Below are 24,543 nucleotides of genomic sequence, written 5' to 3'. Positions count from 1 at the left end.
TCTTTTAAGGGCCAGTGATACTCATCACCTGTGATATCTTAAGTGCCCCCAAACTGGTATCTTTTGTTTTATTCCCCACCAATATTTAACTACCATACAGTTTATTTGTCTTCCTCCTTTTACACAAAAGGCTATTACACACTCAGAATATGGTGTCTAAAAACCACTCCCCACTGAAAGGGATCCAGTTCCTTGGAGAAATGGTCTGGGACAAGGAATGTACAGTCTGCGTCACACCAGAGCAGGAAAGCTGGCACACTCTCTGAGGGTTAGGGCTGTATCAAAGGACTCAAGAGCCACCCGAAGAGGCCTCCACGGGCCAAAGATGGGATCGTTTGAGCTTCGATATAGGTAATGAATACAATGGATCAAAACACACCAAGTATATTTAAATCCAAGAGTTCATAATGATACGAAGACCAAACCAAAAAAACCTCACTTGTCGCTTTTGCATAATAGTAGGAAAACCAATTCATTATTTTGAAAACTAGTGAATAAAGGGAGAGAATGGAGCATTCACCCTGCCTTTTAGATACAAATTGTACCTCTGAATAGCAAAATAGTTGACAGTAGGAAGGTTCACTCTACAGAATTCCAGCTAATAAATGAAGGGATGATAGAATTATTTTTTCTAACTCCTAATGAAATACCTAGGTAATAACCATCAATGATTGCTAACAACCCCAAAAGAGAACCAGACATGATGTGCCTTCTGATGGAAGACACCTCACCCTGTAAAGGATCATCGCCCCTCCCCTCCCCCATAGGTCACCTTTATATCTAACTCCCAATTTACAGCAAATACACCTTAACACAGTAAATAATACCAATCAGCAAAATCCAGACTATGAGAAAACACACGATGACAACGCAGTTTCTACAATAAACAAATTGCAGGGTGAGAGAGAGAGAGGGCAAGCAGGAGGGAGCAAGCATAAGGGCCAGAGCCTAAAGATTAAAATATAAAATAGACTAAAGACACCAAGACGACCAGGGAAACTGACTGGATATTTCATGATATTAAAAAAGTATTAACTCTTGATCATGATATCCTGGCTAGGTTGGTTTTTTAAAAGTCCTCTTCTTTTGGAGATATATATACTAAACTATTCTTGAAGAAATATGATGTCTGGGATTGCTTCAAAATAATCCAAGGGAAGGGGACAGCGGAGAAGCAGCTTGTGTATATGAACGAAACAAGACTGACCATGAGTTGACAGTCGAGGGAGGATGAATGGGGGTCAATGACACTATCCTAATACTTTTCTATATGTTTGATATCTTCCATAAAAAAATATTAATACATTTTAACTTCATTTAAAAAAAAAGCCTAAGTTACCCAGTGACAAAGATACATTTCCCAAGTGAGACAGTACCCTCACATGTTACTTCACTAATGGTAACTTTCACAGGTTGCATCTCTGGTCCATCCCCTTTAAAGTGGGCCATTATGAGTCACAAAGCCTATGTCTCCCCATCTTTGATAATCATACAACCTCAAAGGAAATGTTCTGAAATCGAGTACAGTACAAAGATTCACCGTTTTGTGAATTAAGAATACTTCCCCGTCACACGGAAGCAATGGACTGTCAATTACTAATTGAGGCCTCCTAAATATATGCAAAGACCTATGGAAAGTGGCCCAACTCTAACAGCTTTAGCTGCTCCATACCTGTAGCTGATGCCTAACTTACTCCTTTCAAAATGAAACTCAATTTTAGAAATATTTACTGAGCTACAAGACTGGACCTAGGATAGACTATGAAATGAGAGTGAAGTGTGGGCTTCCTGGCCTCACCTTTGAATGGCCTCCTCACTCACACACGGTGTCTAAGCCCCTTGCTGATTTCTCGTCTTCAAAAACCTTTTTAAGTGGTTCCTGGGTGATTCTCAACCCATGGAACCCTGGCCCACTAGAGTGTGCCTGGAAATGCACGATGGGATGTTCTCCTTGTCGTAATGAGTGAAGAGGCGGCCCTACCTATGCTGACCTAACACGCACCCAAGCAACCACCCGTGACGATACCACAGCCCCCTAGGGAGAGGACAGCTTTACATAACATGCTGTCCTTCCAGTTCACTCTGAGTCTCATCTTTCCAGAAATATCCCTCAGACCTCACTATGTGCATTCATTGATGACCCCTACTCTGTGTCCCAGAACAACTCCTATCTACCCCTCTCAGAGCACACGGGACACACAGTACTAGAGTCCTCCGTTTACCTCTGCATCCCCCAAAGGTGCACACCAACTACACACGTTGCTCCCCTGACAGCACGAGTCCTGCCTGACTCATTTTCATATTCCCAGCGCCTGACAATGTCTCACAGATGATACTCAACACACAGTTCAGGAACGGCATGCGTGGGAAGAGCAGAGAGGAAAGGGTCTGGGGCGAGGACATGATGGGACAGCACAAGCAAAGGCATGCTCCTGAAGAGGAAACAAGAAACATGCAAAGACAGGGTGAAGAGTGGCTTAGGCGGCTGCTTAGCAATAGGACCAGGGCTGGGACACACCTCCAGCATCAGAAGAGGCCCAAAAGGAGGAGGAAACCTGTGTGAGAAAACCGCCTTCTCTAGAGAGAAGTTCAGACAAACTCAAATTCACATAATTTTAGGGCAGAACAGCCCAGAAGAAAGAGGTGACTTATCCAAGGGGTCACAGAGGAAGGGAGTGGAAATACCTGGCTACCTGGAATGTCAGGAAAATGTGATGAAATACGGTTTCTAGAACACTAAATACTAAAGATTTATTTAGAGACAGATATTTTCAAAATTTGAAAAAGGACACAGTATTTACTGTCTAAATACCCACAATCCTCAAAACCAGCTGCACTTCTACTACTTCTAAAGGAAAGTGGGCCTTACCATGCACACGAGTTTGTTCTCCTGGGTCTCCTTATCAAAGGACGCATCTGCAGCATCATCACCTCCCGCAATTCTCTCCCCGATGTCACCACTAATGCGCATCACCTCTACGTGCAGCCGGCCTGCCACCTACAGCAGTGGGGACAAAAGCAGATCCTTTCTCCAGATTTTGTTCTTTCCTCTGTTGTACAGTCAAGTGGTTAGCTTAGTGGTATAACAGGTTCTACCAGTTACTTTTCCTCAAAGTATTTATTTGGAATAATCACCATCCAGCAGTATGGAAACACACATATTAATAATACACATAGATAATGCCTGTCGTTATTGATGAAAAATTATAACAACAATTTACTATCACCACCCTGTTGTTTCTCAAACTGTTCTCTGTGGGGCACAAGGCACGAGGAGAAAACTAACCTCTCCTTTCTGGTTGATGATTGGAACAGCATATTGTAACTTCACGTCATAGAAGAGGGACTCCAGGAAGACATTAGCCACCCCAATGAGACTATGATTTTCCTGCTCATCATAGAATGGATCTGCACGCTTGAAGTAAGACCGTATCACCTTTAAAGAGATTCAAAACATACAGCTTCAGAAAATCTCTTAAAATAAACGAATTCAACCTACCACTTTTTGATGCAGTCTAATAAAGTCACTAAACTTAGCTGAAGTATAGCATTGTATTGCATGCATGCACACATGCGCGCGCGCACACACACACACACACACACACACACACACTCTTCCTCATTCCCACTTAGAATGGTGGTCAGCACCCTTCACCCATGAGAGAGCAATCCCAATAACACATCATTACTTTCACCATTTCTTCTCCCTTACATGGAAACCTTGCTGTGAAAATAGAGAAAGCATACATTGACTAGAAAAATCAGCAGAGTGTACAAAAGTACTCTATTTTTCATTCACATCTATTCCACCCGTCCCTACCAAATCATTAGACACGCTGCTGCTAATGAGAGGTGACCCCCTTACAAGAGTGTGGTTTGCTTGTTATTTGTTGTTAATGTTATTTCATTTCTACGTTGAAATAGGAGAGGAATACAGATGAAAATGGAAAAAAATGTTTTAAGAAAAAAATGTCATCTAACTATAAGAAGTCATTTTTATTGATGAACATTTTTTTTTCTTTTTTTTTTTTTTTTTGCAGTACACGGGCCTCTCACTGCTGTGGCCTCTCCCGTTGCGGAGCACAGGCTCCGGACGCGCAGGCTCAGCGGCCATGGCTCACGGGCCCAGCCGCTCCACAGCATGTGGGATCTTCCCGGACCGGGGCACGAACCCGTGTCCCCTGCATCAGCAGGCGGACTCTCAACCACTGCGCCACCAGGGAAGCCCTTGATAAACATTTTTACAAAACAAGAGGCTAAGGAAGTGAACAACTCTATGGGGCCCTAGGACCAGCAGCGTTGAAACTATGTAAAAATATACATAATTCATACTTCTATTTTAAATAGGTACAAGCACACGGCTGACCTAAATGAGCAAACCTGAAACTTGAGGAGAGGGTACCAGAGTTCAGATCTATGGCATCTGCTTTAGGATCAAAACGCCTTCAAAAAATGTTCCTAATAGTATAAATATCAAGGTACCACTGACGTTCAGTTCAAAAAACAGATGTTGTAGTTTTGTTATTTGCAAGGTTAAAATATGTTGAGAAATGGGAAGAGAGATATTAAGGCCTGAGTAAAACCATGGGAGACAGATACACGTAACACCAACAGAAGCCAGAAAAAACATAGAAGATTCTACTAGAAATCCAGAGAACACAAATGTGGAGGAGAGAAGATGCCAGAAAAACAGGTTATTAAAATTCTTGACTAGCTAAACAACTGACAGGATTAAAATAAGTATTGTATTTATTAAACAAGATATTTTGGAAAAATGAACAGTTCTTCCCTAAAATGGGCAGGCTCATTCCTGAGTGGTTCCTTCTGTGACTATCCGTTAAGTAGTTTTTCTCAAATAACTTACTGGGGTATCTTCTTCACACTCCTTCCACTCCTGATAAAGATCTCTCATATCCAATAACCTGTTGTCCAGTTTTTCCAAAGACCAAATCTGCTTCCCTTTTCCTTTTCTTCTCACCTGGATGGCAGGTTCACTAAGGAGAGAGCCTCGCTGCGAAGACAGTAAGAGTGGCGTTGGGAAGCACAGAGATATCTATGCATCGTAGACATCAACCCCAACATTCTATACCCACCAGTCAAATGTCATCGACTAAAATGGAAACTGTATCATTCTTTAATCTGTTCAGTGCAGAACTTCCCAGAAATCTTACAAGCTTAATATAACCTCTTTCTATCTAACTGCAGTCGAAATTTAAATTTAAGTATAAATCTAAATTTAAACTTAAATCCCAGAAAAGTAGACCATGTCTACGGGGAAGTCAAAAATGTTTTATTCAGGACATCATATGACCAAAGAGTATCAGTGTGTAGGAAGAGAGTCATAAGCACTGAATGGGAAGGGAAAGTTTGTGGGATGGATGGTGAAGAATTTTTACCTTTCAAAAGTTAGAATTTTAAAAAATTTCTGAATGGCTAAGTACCTTAATGTGATACAAAACACAAATGATTAAAAGAGTAAGCTGTGAAAAGTGTCCTATTTACCCATTTGGAGGCAACAAATGATACCAAATTCCAAATATACGTAGTTTGAATTTATTATTAAGACAGTACAGAACTAGGTAGTGATGCTGGCTGCACAACACTGTGAATGTACTATATGCCACTGAATTGTTCACTTTAATTAATTTTATGTTACGTGAATTTCACCTCAAAAAAAATAAATAGTACTCATTTAAGTTTTTCTAGCTTAGAAAAGCAACGCGCTTTTAATGTAGAAAACATGTTTAAATGTTTTGAAATCACAACGTAGAAAATAAAAATGCCCCTGTAGATCTCCCCCAGAGAGATGTACCTATCAGATATCTAATCAACTGAGATTTACCGGAAATTTTTTAAACTGTTCTGATACGTCTACTTAGAACTTTGGAGAATTATGAAAGACGCCAATGTTGCCTTAACATCTTGCCTATAATCAGTTCCAAAGAAACAGAATTTACATAACGAAGCAAGGATTTTAGAATTCTGAAGTTCAAAAATTACCGTTCTCTCACATACTGCAAAGGCCCTTCTACCTTATATTCAGCCGGCTAGGGAAACGAATATCTGAATACAAAACTCTACCTAATCCATCAAAAATTATGTACTAACATGATCAAGAGCTATAAAAGAACCCAAATAAGCGAGAAAACTGAATGGCAAGGATAGGAGACTATGATGGGACTTGACCTCTGATTTTTATTAGGCTTCTTATATTATAAAAAATAGAGAGAATTGTGATCTTGAATACCCACATGAAACAACTAGTGGACAGTTGTGCCATGCCATCTAGTGACAAGTAGAAAATAACATGCTATAGGTAAAATGAATCCCTAACTTGGGGGGCAAGGGGTGGCGGGTGGCAGAGGAATAGCATGAAGGGAAGAACCACCTGGGGTACGGGTACTGCTGGGGATGGGGATGAGGGCAAACCCCCCACCCCGGTGCCTGAATAATATGAAGGCATTTTATCCAGCGATATCTTTGTTTGTTTTCATTAACGTCAATCTCACCTTCCTGTTGGCATCGAGGCTGGAAGCTGGAATCTGTAGGGTTACTTTATACTCTGTTCGTTTATCCAGTTCTTCCGCAATGTAACTAGCTTCTCTCACCAACAGATTGGCCTTAACGATTTGTTCCCTCAGCCTCATCAGGCTGTTATTCAGTGTTGCTTCTCTTCAAAAAAAAAAAAAGGGTGTGGGGGGCAGATAACCATTAAAGCAGCACATCAGAATATTATATACTGCATGGTACCTTAACACCAAACTGCGAACCAAGCTTTACAACTGTCTTTTGCACACAGGGAATACATCACCGACACTGGCCCATGCACACACTTGAATGTGGGCTACGTTACAAGCACTGGCACGTGCTCCTGTAAGAAGCTGGCCAGAGACTAGGGCTTGGCAAACTTGACTGTGTGTACAAATCACCTGGGAATCTTGATAAACTGAAGATTTTGACTCAGTAGGTCTGGGGTGGGGGACCCAAAATGCCACATTTCTATCAATCTCCAGGTGACAGAGATGCTGCCTGTCTGCAGACCAAACTCTGAAGAGCAAGAGGTTAGTTAAATACGTCTGTAACCATGGATAAAACATTTAGTGCAATGCTAATTAGCTCAAATAGAGATCAAACTTGCAATCTGAATCTCATTGGTACCATGCTTTACCTACCTGATAAACCACCTTTCTCTTTTTCCTTTTTTAAAAAAAGCATCTACCCACGCTTCAGAACCTAAAGTATAATATACAATGATAAAGTATAACTTCTAAGTACACATACTTGTTTAGTCAAATCCAAAAGCCATACAAACTGAAAATGGGGCAGCACCTAACAGGGGCGGCTTTAAATAAATCAATATAAATTGACAATTCCCTTTTTTTTTTCCAAAAGTGGGGAGGGGAAAGACAATGCCAAGTGGTTCCTAGCTGTAACACTCTCTTTTAATGTAATTCATTTTTAAAGTAAGGCCTAGATTTTTCCACTCTGTATGCTATGCAGGTGGGTTAGAGGTGACGAGCATATGCTACGCAGGTGGCACAGGCCCTGTGCTCCACCTACCTCTCTTCCGCCCACTGCCTCAATCGCTGCTGAGCGCTGGGTGAGTGGAAGGAAAACTTGTCTGAACTACGACAGTTCTGTTTCTCAGGAGACAGCCGTCTCCGGAGCTGCTCCAGTTCATGTTCGTACATGAGCCTCTGGCGCTCCAATGCAGACCGTTTCTCCTCTTCGTGCTGTTGTTCTAGGCTGTTCAGTATTGACTGCATGGGATCTAAACAAGTGTTTTTTTTTTTTTTAAGGCAAATAATAAAAGGTTAACTGCACAACACAATATACTTTAAATGTTCTGTATTATTATGTTGTTTGTCATCCTAATTAATAACGTAAGATTCTTATAGACAGTTAACTTTCCTTACTCCCAATTACTGATCGTATTATCTATTCTGTCAGATACATGCCAAACCATCTTCCATATTAAAAAAAGCAGGTCTATTTGTATGTTCTACACATAACCTAAGACAGAGTTAACGGTTCGGAAATCCACTACAATAATAAGCCAGTGGCAGTCAAGTCTCAAACCTGAGAAATTCTATCAATGAGAACAAAGTTTTCAGTGATTTGTGTATCAAGGCAGAAAGAAAAAACAAGTTTTTATAAGCATAATAAATTAAGGCCAAAGTCACAAAAGAATTGAGTACAGAGAACAACATGAAGATTTCCTTTGTTGCTAACATTTAAAAAGTGTCCATTGTAAACAACTCTAACAGTCTAGCAACTCTGAAAGATTCTAAAAAGCACAACAGATCTGCTCACCGTTACTGCCCAGAGCCTTCATGGTTACCTCCATCTGCGCGTACTCGTAATTGAAGTTGATTTCACTGGACACCTCACTGGATGAGTCTCCATCCACATCCAGCTGCTCAGAACTGGTGTCATTCTTCATGGACGTGTCTTGTTCCTCATCTTCTCCACCTGCTTTCTTTTTCTTTTTAGGCAAATTAAGTCTTGGGGAGAAAAAGAATATTATCTTTTAAAGAAAGATATGCATTTATTCATTGCATTAATTAAATATTAGCACTTGCTAGATGCCAAGGGGATACTATGTGCATATAAGACAATTACTGTACTCAGAAGTTTATATTCTAGTAGTAGAAATAAAACACAGGCACATGCGCAAATAATGACAACAGAGAGTGTGACACAAGGCCACGTGACAAGCTAGGTGTCAGAGAAAAGCTGAGGACCACCTCACGCTGGACTGAAAGAGGCAGGGATGACAGAATAAGAAGTCATCTGAGCCCAGCCTTAAAGGCTGAGGAGAAAGCAGGGCGTTAGGACAGAGGAACAGCATGAGGAAAAATGGAAACTCTCATAGCCTCTGGAGAAATTAAAAATTACACGGAGATACACAAAATTTGTAGAGCAAAAGTTGCGTGAGACAATGGTGGAAAGATCAACTTAACCCGAACTATGAAACTTTGAACACTAAGCCAAGCAATCTACACTTGATTAAGTTTAAGGAAAAAAATGAAAAAGATTTTCCACACACTTTGTACCCCTCTCTTCTCAACAATCAAAATAGCAACTGGCCCACAAGCAAAGGATCTAGTCAGCTTGATGTAGGAAACACAGGGCCAGGGCCAGGTAGAGGAACAGACCAGGATTTTAACTTTGCACTCTATCTAGCCAGTCCGTCCTCACCAACACAACACCAATTTTGTATGGGAAACAATATGCAGTCCCAGGTCAGACACTTTCATTCTCAGCCTCCTTTGCAGCTGAGAGGCAAATTCTAGTGAATGAGAGGTAAGTGGAAGGTTGCTGGGGACTCTGGGAAGACTCCTGCTTCTTCTCATCAGCACAGTCAGGACTAGTCCTGCCACCCTTCAACCTCGTTTTCTTCACATGTGCCTGAGTGCTGCCTTGATGTCTGGAGTGGCATGGCCATCTTTAGACCACAGGGAAAAGCCAAGACAATGACACGACTTCTGCCATGACTCTTTTGAGAGGCTTAGCCAATGCCAATAACCATCCTCCTTGGGAGTTCGGCTTTGTCAGAGAAATGAACTATCTGTTTAAGCCATTATAGTCAAGTTTGCCATTACATGCAGCTGAGAGCATTCCTAAATGAAATATTAACCTTATTTTATGGATAAGGAAACTTAAACCACTACTACTTTTCCAATTAAAAAAACCAAAAAGACAAGCATGTCAGAAAATAATTAATGAATTCTTATACCAGATGGCAAAGCAATCATCTTCCACCGGGAAATAAAAAGGAAAAACGATGTAAGTAAACACAGTATTTCTCCTGAGTGTACTTGTTCATGTGTCCCTTGGGCTCAAATCGTATAGTGAACAAGCGTATGTATAGTGAATAAATGCATATGTATAGTGAATACACACTTATGTGCACAAAACAACATAGAATACTTATAGCATTAAGTTTACTTTTTAATATATACTTTTCTATTTCAGAGTATAATCATCAAAAATCTACCTATTTAAGAGCCATGAATGTCATACCTGAAGAAGTGGTTGTTCCCCCATAAGATCCTGTCCCCATGGTGTAGCTGAATAGGACTGGATACAGAGGAGCCATTTACAAATGTTCTGTGGGGAGAAGAGGTCAAACATATAAACAATGATTATCATGTTCTCTCCTTTAATTTTTCCAATACAATATAGGAAAAACAAAAGAATCAATTCCCCAAAATAAAATCTGCCCTTGGTGAATTTTATTAGTTGTATTTCCTTCTTTGCTGATTTATTTTAAATGCTTATGGTACCAAGTATCATAGATTATTATCCTCTATCTTTCAAAGCTCTAAATTTGTTATACAGCATATTAAGGAGTAAATATGGAACCACTGCAGCCAGTAATAAAAAGATGGTAGCAGTGTACACTACAACTAAAACAAGTATGTCCAATCTACATGGATAAAAAGAGCCAGTCAACCAACTAAACTCAGAAATATCTATAGTATCAGTAATAAGAAATGAGGCCTATGTTAAACTCTTCTGTAACTTCCTGTAGCACAGAAAAATGTGCATATCCTAGCAATAGATAGAAGATTTGTAAGATCCACTTGACTGCTTATCTTGACAATAGAGTTCAACAGAAGAAATGATGGGTAGAAGGATATGAAGGAAACATTTTAGAGGGGCAGGAAATAAATAGAAAATTATGCATACCACAATAAGATTGATATTCCTGGAATACCAGTGTCATCATGCCTCTCTCCACTGAATGACTAAGCTGCTTAGGTTTAGGATAAAGGTCAAGTTCTTTAACTTGACACTAAAGGCCCTGCAAAAGGAAACCCTCTTTATCTCCTTCTTCCCCACTTCTAGTGAATTCTCAACTCCAACAAGAAAAAAAAAGAGGGCGGGGATAGGGGTGTTATGTTCTGTCCACTAAACATGGCTGACTCTTCTCCAAAGCGAGGCTTACCCCAGTCCTATAACCTGGAATAGGGTTCCCGTTCTCTATCACCCTGAGTCTCACTCAGTTTGATTTCTCACAAAGCCCAGTTTGGTTTCTACTTCCTCTGTCACTCCAACCAATACTACCTTAGTTTCTTTACGTTCCTAAGGCACTCACCTGGCTTTGTACCGCCAGTTATTTCTAATGTATATGCATACACACAAAACCTAACTCTCCATCTAGATCTCACTTACCATGTGGGTTTTTAAGCACTAGAAGTAATTGGTCTCTATGCTCCTACAGTCTGATTATTCAAAGCACGAGCTCAAAAACTAGAGTTATGACAAGAGGGGACCTACTAAAATTAACAGATTTTAGCCTTTATGACACGAACACCTTACATACAGTGAGGAGTTTAATTAAAGGCAAACACATACAGAGGCTTATTTTTTAAAGCTCCAGCAGTTAAATAAAAAAGCACGACTGTAATAACAGTTCTCAACATGTGGTCTGTATGGGGTCCCGAAGATCAAATTTATTTTTATAATAACACTAACCTGCCCTTTTTCACCGTGTTGACGTTTGCATTGGCAAGGAGTAAAACTGCTGGTGTTTTAGCACAAATGAAAGCAGTGGCACCAAACATTTATAAGTAGTCACTGGATTGTTCACTGCCACGCACCCACAATTTCTAAAAATGTTTCACTTGAAAAGGTCCTTGATGAAGCAGTAAAACTCAACCATACGCCAATAAAATGTTTTTAAAAAACAAAAATAAATTTTTAAAAATAATAAATTACTACTTTTAGTAAATTTTGACCCTTGAGTAGTACACAACTTCTTAAACATTCCAGGTGACAAAATGAGAAGTACACACAAAGCACTGTGCTAATGCATACCGAAGTATAAGAACTGTCTTGAGCAGAAGACATACTCAAAGTGGTTTTCTGGCAGACATTTTCTCGAAAATGAACAAGGCCAGCCCGTCACTTTGACAAAAACAGCTGACAGTATTTGTTGCCAATTGTAAATGTCAAGCTTTCAAGTGAAAATTAGAGTTTTGGGAAACTTGTGTCAATGTCTTCCAACCAAAGACCACCAGGAATATTCCTGTAGTTGAACCAGTTGGGTTTATTACTCACGCAGAGGGAGGAGACACCACAGGAAGCATGGGGGCATCTCAGTGAGGGGGCCCGGGGGGACTCTTGCAAGACTGGGCTTCAGCTGCTCATCCTGGGAGAGGGTCTAAGGAGGTGAGAGTTCTGTATATACCAGATACTGCCAGAGAGCAGGAGTAATTCTATGATCGGGTTTGTCAAAAATCTTATCCACAGAGGATAAAGTTGTAACTGGTGAAGAAACAGCCACTCACTTGGCCGAGAGAAGGTGTTTGGTATTTGGGGTGTGGCATAGTGACCCTGGTTTTTGTCTCTGCTGAAACAAAATTATTACGTGGCCTGCTTCATCTTATTTCATCATAGCCTCAGAGTAACCTCCCCTGGGGTTGGTATCTGTGCGATTATTTAATAGGAGAATAGCACACCAGAGCTGGGAGTGCTGGGCCAGCTTACGCTCTACTTTTTTCTTTTCTCACTTGTATCCTTTACCATGAGCTTGATAGCTTCCAAATATTTACAGACTTTATGGATGAAATTAGTGATGGTATTAATGATTTTTTGATATAATGATGAATCAACATTCGGAAGATCAATATGTCAGTTAACCATCACCTATAACAGTTATATAGCCAGTTACACAACAGGGCAATAACAGTTTCAAAGCTCAAGGAAACAAACTGACAAATATTTAAGTTGTATAATGTTATGCCTATTCATTACTTATTGAGCACTTATTTATTAGTCTGGTATTACACGCTAAGGATAGAGAACCAAAAAAGAAAGGTCCTTGTCCTCAAAGAGCTCACAGTCCAATGTGATAATAAAGGCTAACAGCCCACAAGAACACAGTATGAAGTATTAACATAACAGGAAGCATAAAGTACACTAGGAAAATGTACTGGGGGCCCTTATTTTAGACCAAAGTAGACAGTGACAGAACTTAACCTTGAAGGTCAAACAGGAGTTACTTAGCTGGCCAGAGGAATAGCAGATGCAGAAGAATAGGAGATAAGCAGGAGGGATGTAAGGGATTTTTGCATCAAGAATAGAAGAAAGCCATCTGGTTGTATGGTGAGTGGACCAGGAAGATTAGGGTGCTGTCAGGAGTTCCAATCAAGATTTGATGGGGGGCTTCCCTGGTGGTTGAGAGTCCGCCTGCCGATGCAGGGGATGTGGGTTCATGCCCTGGTCCAGGAAGATCCCACATGCCGTGGAGCGGCTGGGCCCGTGAGCCATGGCCGCTGAGCCTGCGCGTCCGGAGACTGTGCTCCGCAACGGGAGAGGCCACAACAGTGAGAGGCCCATGTACCGCAAAAAAAAGAAAAAGAAAAAAAAAAAGATTTGATGGGGACCTTACTTAAATAAGGCCACGGCAGTACGTATAGAGAGGAAGGATTGGTTTAAGCCATATTAAAAAGTTAAATATTAAGGACTTGGTAACTAACTGAATATCTTCTTTAAGTGAACATAAAAGCACACAAAGGCCAAACGTCCTTATACCATTCTCAATTAGTGTACTTTCTTCCTCTTAAAAATTACTGTGACATTAACACTAATTAAAGTACATTACCTGGTGTTCTTTTGAGGAGTCAGCATAACCTGGCCTTCTGATGTGATGTCTATGATACAATGTTCAGGAAGAATTCCCATTCCACATAGTTGGATATCTTGGGAATTTGCTGAACCTATCAGTGTATGTTCCTACAAAAGAATCAAATTCACTGATTAATAGTGCATTCTTACATGTACACAAACTGAAATCATCTACTCTCAGCTCTCATACATTGATCCGTTACCTTAGCTAAAAGATTTTTAAAGCAAATGGAATGACAGAGGGAATTTCTGGCTTTCTATAGAATTCATTCTACAAGTTCTATTTCCTTATAAGGAGTAATGCACTGAGTTGAGTTATAACTTTTAAACCTACAACTACAGTTTTACATTAATGTCTATATTACATTCGTTATTTTCCATTGCAATCTTGATTCCAAATATTCTATACTACTCTCAGAGCATGGTCTGAAAACTACAGTTACTTAAGTTGTACATCACCTACCTGGTCTCAGTCAAGATGAGTCTACAAAGATAAAGAGCTATTCAAATGCAAGGAGTCTGAATTATTTTATGAATTACATGGTCTCCCTAGACCTCATAAAAGATATGGTAGATGTGTTCTTCTTACCCTAAACCCCCAACTACTCAATCCTCTAAGCCCTTATCACCAGTGTCACTTTTTGGCAGGTACCTGAGAAAACAGACATAAAAATCGAACTCCCTCTTACGTGCTTCAACATTTGACTGCCCTTAAATGTTGATACTGACTGGGATGTGTCCCTAGGCCCCCTTCTCCTTATACACACCTAGATCAGGGGTCAGATATGAAATATTTTAGGCTTTTTGAGTCATACACAATTACTCAACTCTGCCCTTGTAGTGTGAAAGCAGCCAGACAATATACAAATGCACAAGTGTGGCTACTTTCCAATAAAACTTTACTTATGAACACTGAAATCTGAACTTCATATAATTTTCAAGAGTCCAAAATATTATGATTCTTTTGATTTTCCTCCAACCATTTAAAAAATGCAAAAGCCATTCTTGGCTCCTGGGCCATATGAAAACAGGCAGGGGGTGAGATTTAACCCATGGAAGCAGGTTGCTGACCGTTGACCATGATGATCTCATCCAGTCCAATATGCTTTAAATACCATACACACACACACACACACACACACACACACACTTAAATCACCAACCAGGAACTACAGACTTTAGTTCCATCATTCTCCCACCTCCACTATCACTGCCCTAGTCATAGTCACCATCATTTCTTGCCTACTGGGCACAACTTGGATGTCTAAAGACATTTCAAAGTGAAAGGGCCAGAGCAGAACTTTTGCTTCCACCTTCCCACCACCCCATTGAGTCTATTCCCTTCCCCAATACTAATGGCACCACCACCACCCAGCTGGTCAACTAGAAAAGCTCAGATGCTATCCTGGAGTCTTCTATCTTAGCAGTCTACCTCCAGCCCTGTGTCAATCAGGAAATCGTCAAAGACTCTCCCTCTGAAATATATCAAGAATCAGCTCACTTCCCACCTCTACTATCACATCCTATTCTCTTGCCCAGGTGAACATTAGAGCCTCCTCCTATTTCTCCACTTCTATCCACCCCACCTGCTCCCACCACAACAGCCGATCACGTGATCCCCTATCGAGAATCCTCTAGTGGCTTCCCTTTGAACTTCTAAGAAGTTCAAATTCTTACCCAGGCTGACAAACCCTCTGTGATCTGGCCCCTGCCTACCTCTCTTATCCCAGCTCCCAGCACTCTGCCTCTCCTGGAGCGTGACCCACCCACTCGGGCCTTTCATCTGTTCTCTGAGCACACGGACTGCTTCCTCTGTCTGAGGTGTTCCTCCCCTGATCTTGATATTGGTAGTTTATCATTTCCACCTTAGCTTTTAAGTACACATCCTCAGAGAGGTGCAGCCTGAACCAACAATCAGAAGTAGCCACCCTGTTACTCTCGTGCCTGAATTCCTTACAGACTGACTGTCCATGGGTTTCCTGTCCATCTCCATGGCTAGCATGGAAACTCCAAGACAGCAGAGAACAGCCCGACCTGCACCACCCCACCACTGTATTCCAAGCATGTAACACAGGCCTGGTACATTTAGCCATTAGATAAATATAAAAGAAAAATAAATGAACAATCAATTCCCTTCAGACTCAGGAAGACAATTTTCTCCTCTTCTTTGCTGATATCCCTTCTAATTATACTCTGGGTTCCAATTCTTCCCATCTCTTCTGGATCTCAACCTCAGAAAAAGGCCTCTTCCCTTCTATTATTTTCATTTTCCCTTTTCTGGGGGTTTCTTCTCTCAAGTATGCTGCAGCAGTGTTTCCAAGGAAACAAAGAGCTGGGCTCAGAACTGTGCCATGGCATCCCGTTCAGTCCTCAAGGAGTACATACAATACACAGAGAGGGCATTCCCGGCAAATGTCTGCTCCTTGATCTTGGCCGAGGCTTCTCGGCCAATCCCACGCTTCCCTAAGCTGGAGAACAGGGCTTGATCAGGTGTAAACTACAAGTAATGCTTCAGTGACATTCAGTAGCAGGCCTAACGAATGTGTTCCATGTCGGTCTCCATTCCCCACTTCTTCCCTCTCTAACAACACCAACTACAAGGTGCAGAGAAGTTCTAAACGGAAAAAAAAAAAAAGAAGTCTGAAGAGAAAAAGAGCCCAAGATCACATAAAAAAGAAGAAAAGATCCCCAAAGCACTTGGCTTAGGCCATTTCTATTATAATCCCTTTCCTCTCCCCATGAGAAATTCTAGCTGGAGTCCTTACTGTGACTTTGGAATCCTTTTTGTCCTTGGGGGTGGAGGTGGAGAAAAGCTCTGAACTACCCCCTAGATTGGAGTTTGAGTGTAGAATCAGCTCCGACTGCTGCATTCCAAGATTGCAGCAAGTACCAGGGGCAATAAGCAGAGAAGTATTCGTTGCTCTTTACATATGTAAATAACCAATAGCCCTTAATAAACGAAATCGCCCTGGCTTCACAGAACCAGGACTCTGAAGACAGCCTTTCGGGAACGGAGGTGAGGAAGGAAGGAAAGGTAACTTTCTGTCTTTTACAAATTCAAATATTACTCTAGGTGAGTCAAACTGCCTCCAACCAGGCACGTCTCACAGCCACACCGCTGTCTTATTCGTCCCGGGCCCCTTGAAGCCTGGCCCACAGCTCTATCAACGAGGAATGGCTGTGGCCCTGCCATTCTGCTGATCGCCTCCCTCCACTGACTGAATGCTGGCAGGCAGCTTACTGCCAACGGGAGCTACGCTCCCCCTAGGACTGTTCCCTACGTACGTGTGCTTTGACGCTGCTGCGGAATCACTGGTACAAATCCTGATCAAGTGTGTGTGTGATAATTTGCCCCAAGTCCTTCAGAATCACCCTTGCTTCCCCAGCCATGAGTAGCTGACTCGTGAAAAGAGTAGATCCAGAACTGCACAAGCAAAATAGCCTTCCTGAACGATTCGGTGGAGAATTCAAAGGTGTGACTGGAATTAATCATACTGTAATCCTATTTCTGTAATTAAAAAATACGTATCACTATAAATATACACACACACACAGGAATAGATCCAGAAGATACAGATAAAAATATTAAATATTAACTGTGGTCTTCTCTGGCTGTTGAAATTTGGGCACTAATGCCCCTTTCTTTTTCTAATATGTTCTTATTAGACTTTTTAGAAATAAAAGTGTATTACTAGCATAACATATTTAAGGTGAGGGGAGCAGCTCTTCCCTCTAGAAGCTTGGCTTATGCTGGTATAAATCTACAAGTCTCTCAAAAAAACTAAGAACTACCCAGCAACTCTACTCCTGGGTATATACCCCAAAAGATACCTGCACCCCAAAGTTCATAGCAGCATTATTTACAATTGCCAAGATACGGAAGCAACCTAAGTAAGTGTCCATCAACAGATGAATAGATAAAGAAGACGTGGAATGGAATGGAATACTACTCAGCCATAAAAAGAAAAAAGGAATAAAATTTTGCCATTTGCAGCAACACAGATAGACTCGGAGGGCATTATGCTAAGTGAAAATAAGCCAGACGAAGACAAACACTATATGGTATCACTTACATGTGGAATCTAAAAAATATAACCAACTAATGCATATAATGAAAAAGAAGCAGACTCACAGATATAGAGAACACACTAGTGGTTACCAGTGGGGAGAGGTGATATGGTGGGGAGGTACAAACTACTGGGTGTAAGATAGGCTACAAAAATGTAGCCTATCTACAATATGGGAAATATAGCCAACATTCTGTGATAACTCTAAATGGACTGTAACCTTTAAAACTTGTACAAAAATTTTAAAAATAACAAATTTTTTAAAATATAAATAAATCTCCAAGTCAACCTCAGAACTGCAGGCAGGCCTCGCTTTGCACAAGAGCACAGGACTATAAAAATAATTTAGCAAGAAGATCTTAATAATCATTGGGGAAAACTGCAATAATTCTGTGACATTTAAAACTGTCCGTAAAATCATGAAGAAATCTCTTACTGTTACAATGTATAGGAAAATGAAAAACCAGTTAAACTAGTATTTATTTAGTACACTGTCATTTAGAACATTAGAAACATTGAAATTTAAAGCAGTTTTTTCTTTGTTAAAAGCGTATGTACCGAGAGTAGTTAGAACAGTGCTTGCCTTCTTTTCAACATATATCTTACAGCATGCAGTGAGCATATTTTCCACACCTTGGCAAACTGTCATACTCCTTTCTAAGCTTCTACCATTTTATCCTTTGTGCTTTCAACGTTGCGAAGTATCTCCAAGAGCTCCTCTCATGTGAAGTGCTTTCTGGTGTCACTCCCTTTGAGACATCTGCAGTCTTCTCATCACAACCACTTTCATTATTCACATCGGTAAGTTCACCTTCACTAACTTCCTCTGGCTGCACATCTAGAAGCTCATGAATGCCTGCAACGTCAACATTATTTACTAACTCACGTTAACTGGAATTTGTGTATGTTGGAACCATGCAAAGCAAGAGCTGCCTGGCTATGCAAATTAGATGCAAAATTACCTTGTGAATTACATTCTACCTATGGTTTGGCCACCATACTTCGCTTCTGCAAGTTCCAGACAGAACAAATAAATGGAGGATTCTATTCTAGAAGAGAACCATTCAAAACCTGGAACTAGAAAGAGTGCTAGAGGTAATTTAATCCGGGGGCCTCATTTTATACATGGGGTGCTCAAAGTCACCCACTGACATGAGGTCATCTGTCCAGCATGTAAACCAGCTTGAAAATTTGAAAGCAAAGAAATAAAAAACGCTCGGCCTCTAAATTCCTCCAACCCACATCATGGTATCACTTTACTGAAGCAAAAACTGTTCTTGGACTGAGATCATCCTTTTGAATATGCTTTGTCATGAATATAACTTTTGTCATGGGTTTAGCTTGGGCAGTGAAGAACCAACACTGCCTCAAACTCTGCCAAAACAGGGTTGACCACACAGTCTGAAACAGAATCCCAACACCTCCATACAAGATGACCAGAAATATTTTAACTGCTCTCCAAAAGTCTTTAAATAGTTTTCTTTGTGTAATTTTTTAGTTAAGGAACAGATATGAATCAGGCTTTTTTTCTTGTTGGGTGTATGTGTTTGTGTGCTCCAATTTGAACTTCATCACATCAGAAAGAAAAAGAACTCACAGTTCTGAAAACTAAAAGGGCAGAATATTTAACTCCTATTCTAATACTGCATCTCTCCTAAAGCATATGAATATCTACAGCTGAAATTCTAACACAAAAAGCTGCCAGCATTGTTAGAAGCACAGAAAGAGATGTGCTAATATGTCATTTTTTTCAAAGGACAAGGATAATATAATAAGGTACCAGAGTATCAAATGAGAAAATGGTATGTGGAATAATTTATATGTGGATAGTGCTTCTGTTTATAAAGTGCTTCTATATGTCAAATCCCATTTAATCCTCCAGGAACCCTGTGAGGTAGCCGGACAGAGAAAACTTCCATTTATAGAGGAAGAATCTGTAGACTGTGGGGGGCAAAGGACTTGAGAGCAAACATCTGCCAAGCAGTGGTGCTGGACTAGAAACTGAGGGCATCTCCCTCCTACGCCAGCACTGCTCCCACTACACACAGCACCTGAGTGTGCACACGATTATATGCAACAAACACACAATTTAACTCACAGTGTAATAAAACATGGTATAAGATACTTATGAATAACAGGGCCTTGTCAAAATATCACAGAGCAATTACCCCAGATACCTTTGATAAAAACTGGGAAACCAGCCAACGTGTCGTGAATTCTTCAGTCTCTTTAGAAGTGAAACGACACAATTCTCTAATTTTAAAGCTGCTTCCAACTGTACCAGCTCATGTCTTTACTGTCCTAGTCACTAACTTAGTTAAACCCACATAGATAGTTCCTATACTATGAGGGGAAAAATCTTCCTCCTAAATATTCATTAACCATATGTCAGAGTCATATAGTCCATTATGTAACTCATTTATGCTCTAGGGTTGGCAAAGGTAATTTTGGCAAACTCCTTATAATTTATATAGTGTCTGATATCATGATATCCATAGTGTCAGGATATCATCCTAAAGTTGTCTCTTGTCTTCCTGATACATCCCACAACCTATAGGTTTCAATGTATATGAGTATATACATATATACAATGTATATAGATTTCAATGTATATCTGGTTTCTTCTGCTCCATACTCTGACCCTCTCAGTCCCTAAGTGACTTACTCTCTTTTTTTATAAGTTGATAATCCAAAATTTTTAATTTTCCTAAGAGTTACTGGAAACACAAATTTCAAATCAAGTGGTCCTAATAACTTTCTTTAAACATTTCCTCTGTAAGCTAAGAAACCACTCACCAAAAGCTGTGCTTCATAGAAATCACAAAAGCTTTAGTCTACCGATGAAACCGTTTAAAGTCACTGTGTAAGCTTTAAAGTTATCTACTTAACTCCCTGGTTTAATCATATTAAATGATAGAAGTTAAGCTACTTAACTTGTTGGAAATAGTATCAGAATATCATCTTTCATATTTACTAGGTCGAATGACATCACTCAAAGACTACAAAGAGAAACTGATCTCAGAAACTCAAGATTTTCCTATACTCCAGCTTAATCAAATAAAAACAATTTGCTAACTCATATTTTTGAATATGTATGGTTCTCCAACTATTAAAAAAAAAATACTGTGAAATACTGTTCTATTCTGTGGTAGGAAATAATAGAAAAGCCTACTACTTCACCTTTAAGTAGTAAACCAGAAGTTCATTCAGAGCAGGATCAGCGTTGAGATTAACGAGGAAACATTTATCATCCCCAACTTTAATTCCAGAAGATTGAAGAGATATTCCAAGACTCTCAAGCTGTTTCTGCCGCTCCTGTAAAGGCATCAGAGAAGTATTAATTCCACAGCTATTGAGGCAGCAAGATATAAAAAGTCATATATTATAGTAATTATTAAATAACTTTATAACTCAAATATGTTACTTAGGACATGGTATTATATAGGTTACTGCATTTGTTCTCTTTCTAAACTATAATGTTGCTTTGTTAGGTAAAATTTTTTAATTTCAAAAATAAAGCCATGCGGGCTTCCCTGGTGGCGCAGTGGTTGAGAATCTGCCTGCTAATGCAGGGGACACGGGTTCGAGCCATGGTCTGGGAAGATCCCACATGCCGCGGAGCAACTAAGCCCGTGTGCCACAACTACTGAGCCTGCGCATCTGGAGCCTGTGCTCCGCAACGAGAGGCCGCGATAGCGAGAGGCCCACGCACCGCGATCAAGAGTGGTCCCCGCACGCCGCAGCTAGAGAAAGCCCTCGCACAGAAACGAAGACCCGACACAGCCATAAATAAATAAATTTTTTTAAATAAATAAAATAAAGCCATTACAAATAGCAATCAAATATACTAAGTTCTCGTTTTTCATTCTTGAAAATATCTAACATCCTGAATTCACCTTTCACATTTAATTCTGTATATGTGAGCAAATATAAGTGTGTTTTACTCAACTGTGATCTTTCTGAAAAGCCAAGTATTTAATACACTTTGCTGCTTGATATCCTCAGTGGGTCTCCAGCAGGGATAAAGGCCAAACTCCCTCAACCAAGCCCACAAGGTCCTTCAATCTGGCCCATTTACTCACCATCATCACATCTTGTCACCCCTACTCTCAAAGCCTGTATGCAGTTAGTGGAACATCTTCCAGGGCCCTCAAAGTCTCAAGAATGCTCTCTCTAGCTTAAGAGTTTTACACCTATTCCTCCTATCTGGAGCACACCTGTTCTCAAACTTGGTAACTTTTTACTCGACCGTTTCTCTGTGAGGGCAGGGACCCTATCTCTCCACTGTGTATTCCTAGCACCTAGCACAGTGCATAACACAGAAGAGCACTCAAATCGTTGCTGTCGTGAATTTATCAAAATAAAATCTGCATATTCAGTAGAGCCCTATTTTCATAAGAACATGAACCTTTCCTTTTTGTGCCTACCGATCTGTGAGTACATGCAACATACACACGCGTGCACCTAGGGAGATACGCATGAATCCTGCAACCGAATCGGGGCAGAGCAGGGTGTCTTTAACTATGTATAATTAGTGAATAGTGATGAGTCATCAAGAACCTCTGATTCTGAGGAAAGACAACACAAACTAAGTCACTTAACTAGGGCCACACAGTCAGTCTGCAGTATAGTTAAATTGCAGCCTTAGAATTTTGCTATTTCTAAGCACACATCCTAATTTATACAGCCACTGCAACCCAGTCAATCACCCCTAGAATGATACTATTACAAACATACTGAAGGGGATATTTTGGTTCTGGGCCTTTGAATTGAGTCTCTTCTCTAACAAACATTACTGGGTTCTTTCAGAAGTGCTGAGTGGTTTAGCACTAGCCATTAGTTTTCAGCACTCAATTCTAAGCAATGATTATCCTTGATAAAGAACCATGTTCCTAAAACGGAGAAAGCAATTCTAATATATCTTGTATGGTCCCTTACTGAGGGAAAGGTCTTTTACAAAGGGATATTGGTGTAATTAAAGAATTATTCCAATAATGAGAAGAAACATTTCTCTATAAAAATGTCTTTTTTTTGTAAACTACGAATGAAGTGGGTAGATGTTCATGAGCTAATATTAAATTTAAAATGTAGGGTATAACTAGTATATTAATCTGTGCACTGGGAAAACGTGGAAGAAACCACAGAGATATTAACAGTAGTTTTCTTTGGATGACTGGATCCGTTCAATTAAATTTTCTTCATAATAATCTTTCTGTATTTTCTATAAGTAAATACTACTTTTGTAATACAATAGTTTCTTCTACTTATATTCTTATTAGGACTCTAGTAATTTTCACTATGGAAATAATTAAAAGATTTAGAAGAAGTTTGGTTACTGTCATCTAGTGGCAAAATTTTAATTCATACAGAGGCAAAGACAAGCCTGAAAAAGACTATATGACTTAACAAAGGTAAAGCCACTCAGAGTAAGGGAGAAGACAGGATTTAAATGAGATAATGTATATAAAACAGCCAGGATATACTTACATAGTACATAGCATATAGTAAATGTTTTAACAGATAAATCAAAATCTTTCTAGCTCCTACTGCTGAAATCTAAGAATTTTAGTTTGACATTCAAAGCCCTATAATGAATGGCCAGACTTACTTACTTCCAACCATCCCCACACTCTCCAGTAATAACTTTCTGACTTTTGCTCAATATTGATAATTGAATATGGAATGAATGTCACTGAATATATGTTTGCCCAAGGTCATTGAGCAAATCTATGCCAGAGAAAGGAATATAAATGAATAATTGTCTAAGTTAGCAGTTAGAGTAAACTACTGTTTTATCCTACTTCCTTAAGCGTTTTCCTGTCGTTTGAGATTTTATAATGGTAGAAATACCACAAAATTTTTGTTTAAACCAAAGGGCACAGCGTTGAAAAACTGTCAATTCGTTGCTACATCTGCCGCCAAAAATTTTGAAGTTTTTAATCATTAAAAAACAACAAAAGTTTGCAACATCTAGGAATCAGTTCAAAGAATAAACAAGTATTGTATGATAAAATATAGTTACATTTACTAAATATTGCTTCTGATATCAGAGATTAGTTAACTTTTTCTATAAAATGTCAAACAGTAAATATTTTAGTCATCTGGGTCCTATGGTCTCTGTCACAGCTATTCAACTGTGAAGCCATAAATAATACAAAAACATATGAGCATGGCACATTCCAATAAAACCATGAAAAGAAGTGGCAGGCCGGGTTTTTGCCCAAGGGCTTAGTTTGCTAACCCTTGATCTATCTCACGTAAGTGTACATTTCTTTATTGAGAACATAAAAGATGAAAATAAGAGAATTTGGTATCAAAGATATGCCACTGGGCTGAGAAATTAGTCAACTTGAGTTCTGACTGTTTACTCAAAAATACTACTGAGCACGTAGTTTCAAAAATTAAGAGATACAGCCTTTTTTCTTGAGAACCTTACAAACTCATTAGGTAATAAAAGTACACACAAAAAACTGAATAGTAAATAAAGTACTCATGATTTAAGGGTCAAAAGGGTACAGACAGCTTCCACAGGGTTCACTGGCAGGCACAATCTCCGGGGGCGGGCATACTAGAGGAAGAAGCCACAGAACCCAGAGGACTTTGAGAGTCTGGCTGACTTAGAACAGACTCCCAGAGAGCTCTTCAAAAAAGAAATCCATTTGGCTGAGTTCACCTAGGTTTCCTCAAAGTTATCTGATCATGAACCATTTTTTTCCCTTATTAACAATCTGTGGCTATTAACAGTCTGTTAAGACTTATTAACAGTCTGTGGCTATACTGCCAGGAATACATTTTAGGAAATGCCAGTCTGTATTGCAAAGAGGTCAATGACCAATAG

At 39.8% G+C, this 24,543-nt stretch overlaps 1 protein-coding gene across 6 annotated transcripts in view; it reads right to left on the bottom strand.

Moving 5' to 3' along the window:
- Window positions 1-24,543, bottom strand: part of KIF13B (kinesin family member 13B) — a 186,561-nt gene that overhangs the window by 70,370 nt on the left and 91,648 nt on the right. For all 6 annotated transcript variants that reach the window (XR_004483705.2, XM_033429842.2, XM_033429845.2 and 3 more), the window contains 9 exons: window positions 20,886-21,020; window positions 13,616-13,746; window positions 10,027-10,113; window positions 8,314-8,504; window positions 7,561-7,771; window positions 6,510-6,672; window positions 4,865-5,011; window positions 3,287-3,436; window positions 2,870-2,998 (listed from right to left, as the gene is read on the bottom strand). Coding sequence is in view for 5 of the 6 variants with exons in the window: in XM_033429842.2 (XP_033285733.2) it covers window positions 2,870-2,998; window positions 3,287-3,436; window positions 4,865-5,011; window positions 6,510-6,672; window positions 7,561-7,771; window positions 8,314-8,504; window positions 10,027-10,113; window positions 13,616-13,746; window positions 20,886-21,020 (1,344 nt within the window). In the remaining variant the exon portion in view is untranslated. The remainder of the gene's footprint in view (window positions 1-2,869; window positions 2,999-3,286; window positions 3,437-4,864; window positions 5,012-6,509; window positions 6,673-7,560; window positions 7,772-8,313; window positions 8,505-10,026; window positions 10,114-13,615; window positions 13,747-20,885; window positions 21,021-24,543) is intronic.

Source organism: Orcinus orca, chromosome 6 (assembly GCF_937001465.1).
Source record: "Orcinus orca chromosome 6, mOrcOrc1.1, whole genome shotgun sequence".
NCBI lineage: Eukaryota > Metazoa > Chordata > Mammalia > Artiodactyla > Delphinidae > Orcinus > Orcinus orca.
Note: the sequence above shows the minus strand (reverse complement) of the source record. Positions and strands in the feature narration are given on the sequence as shown.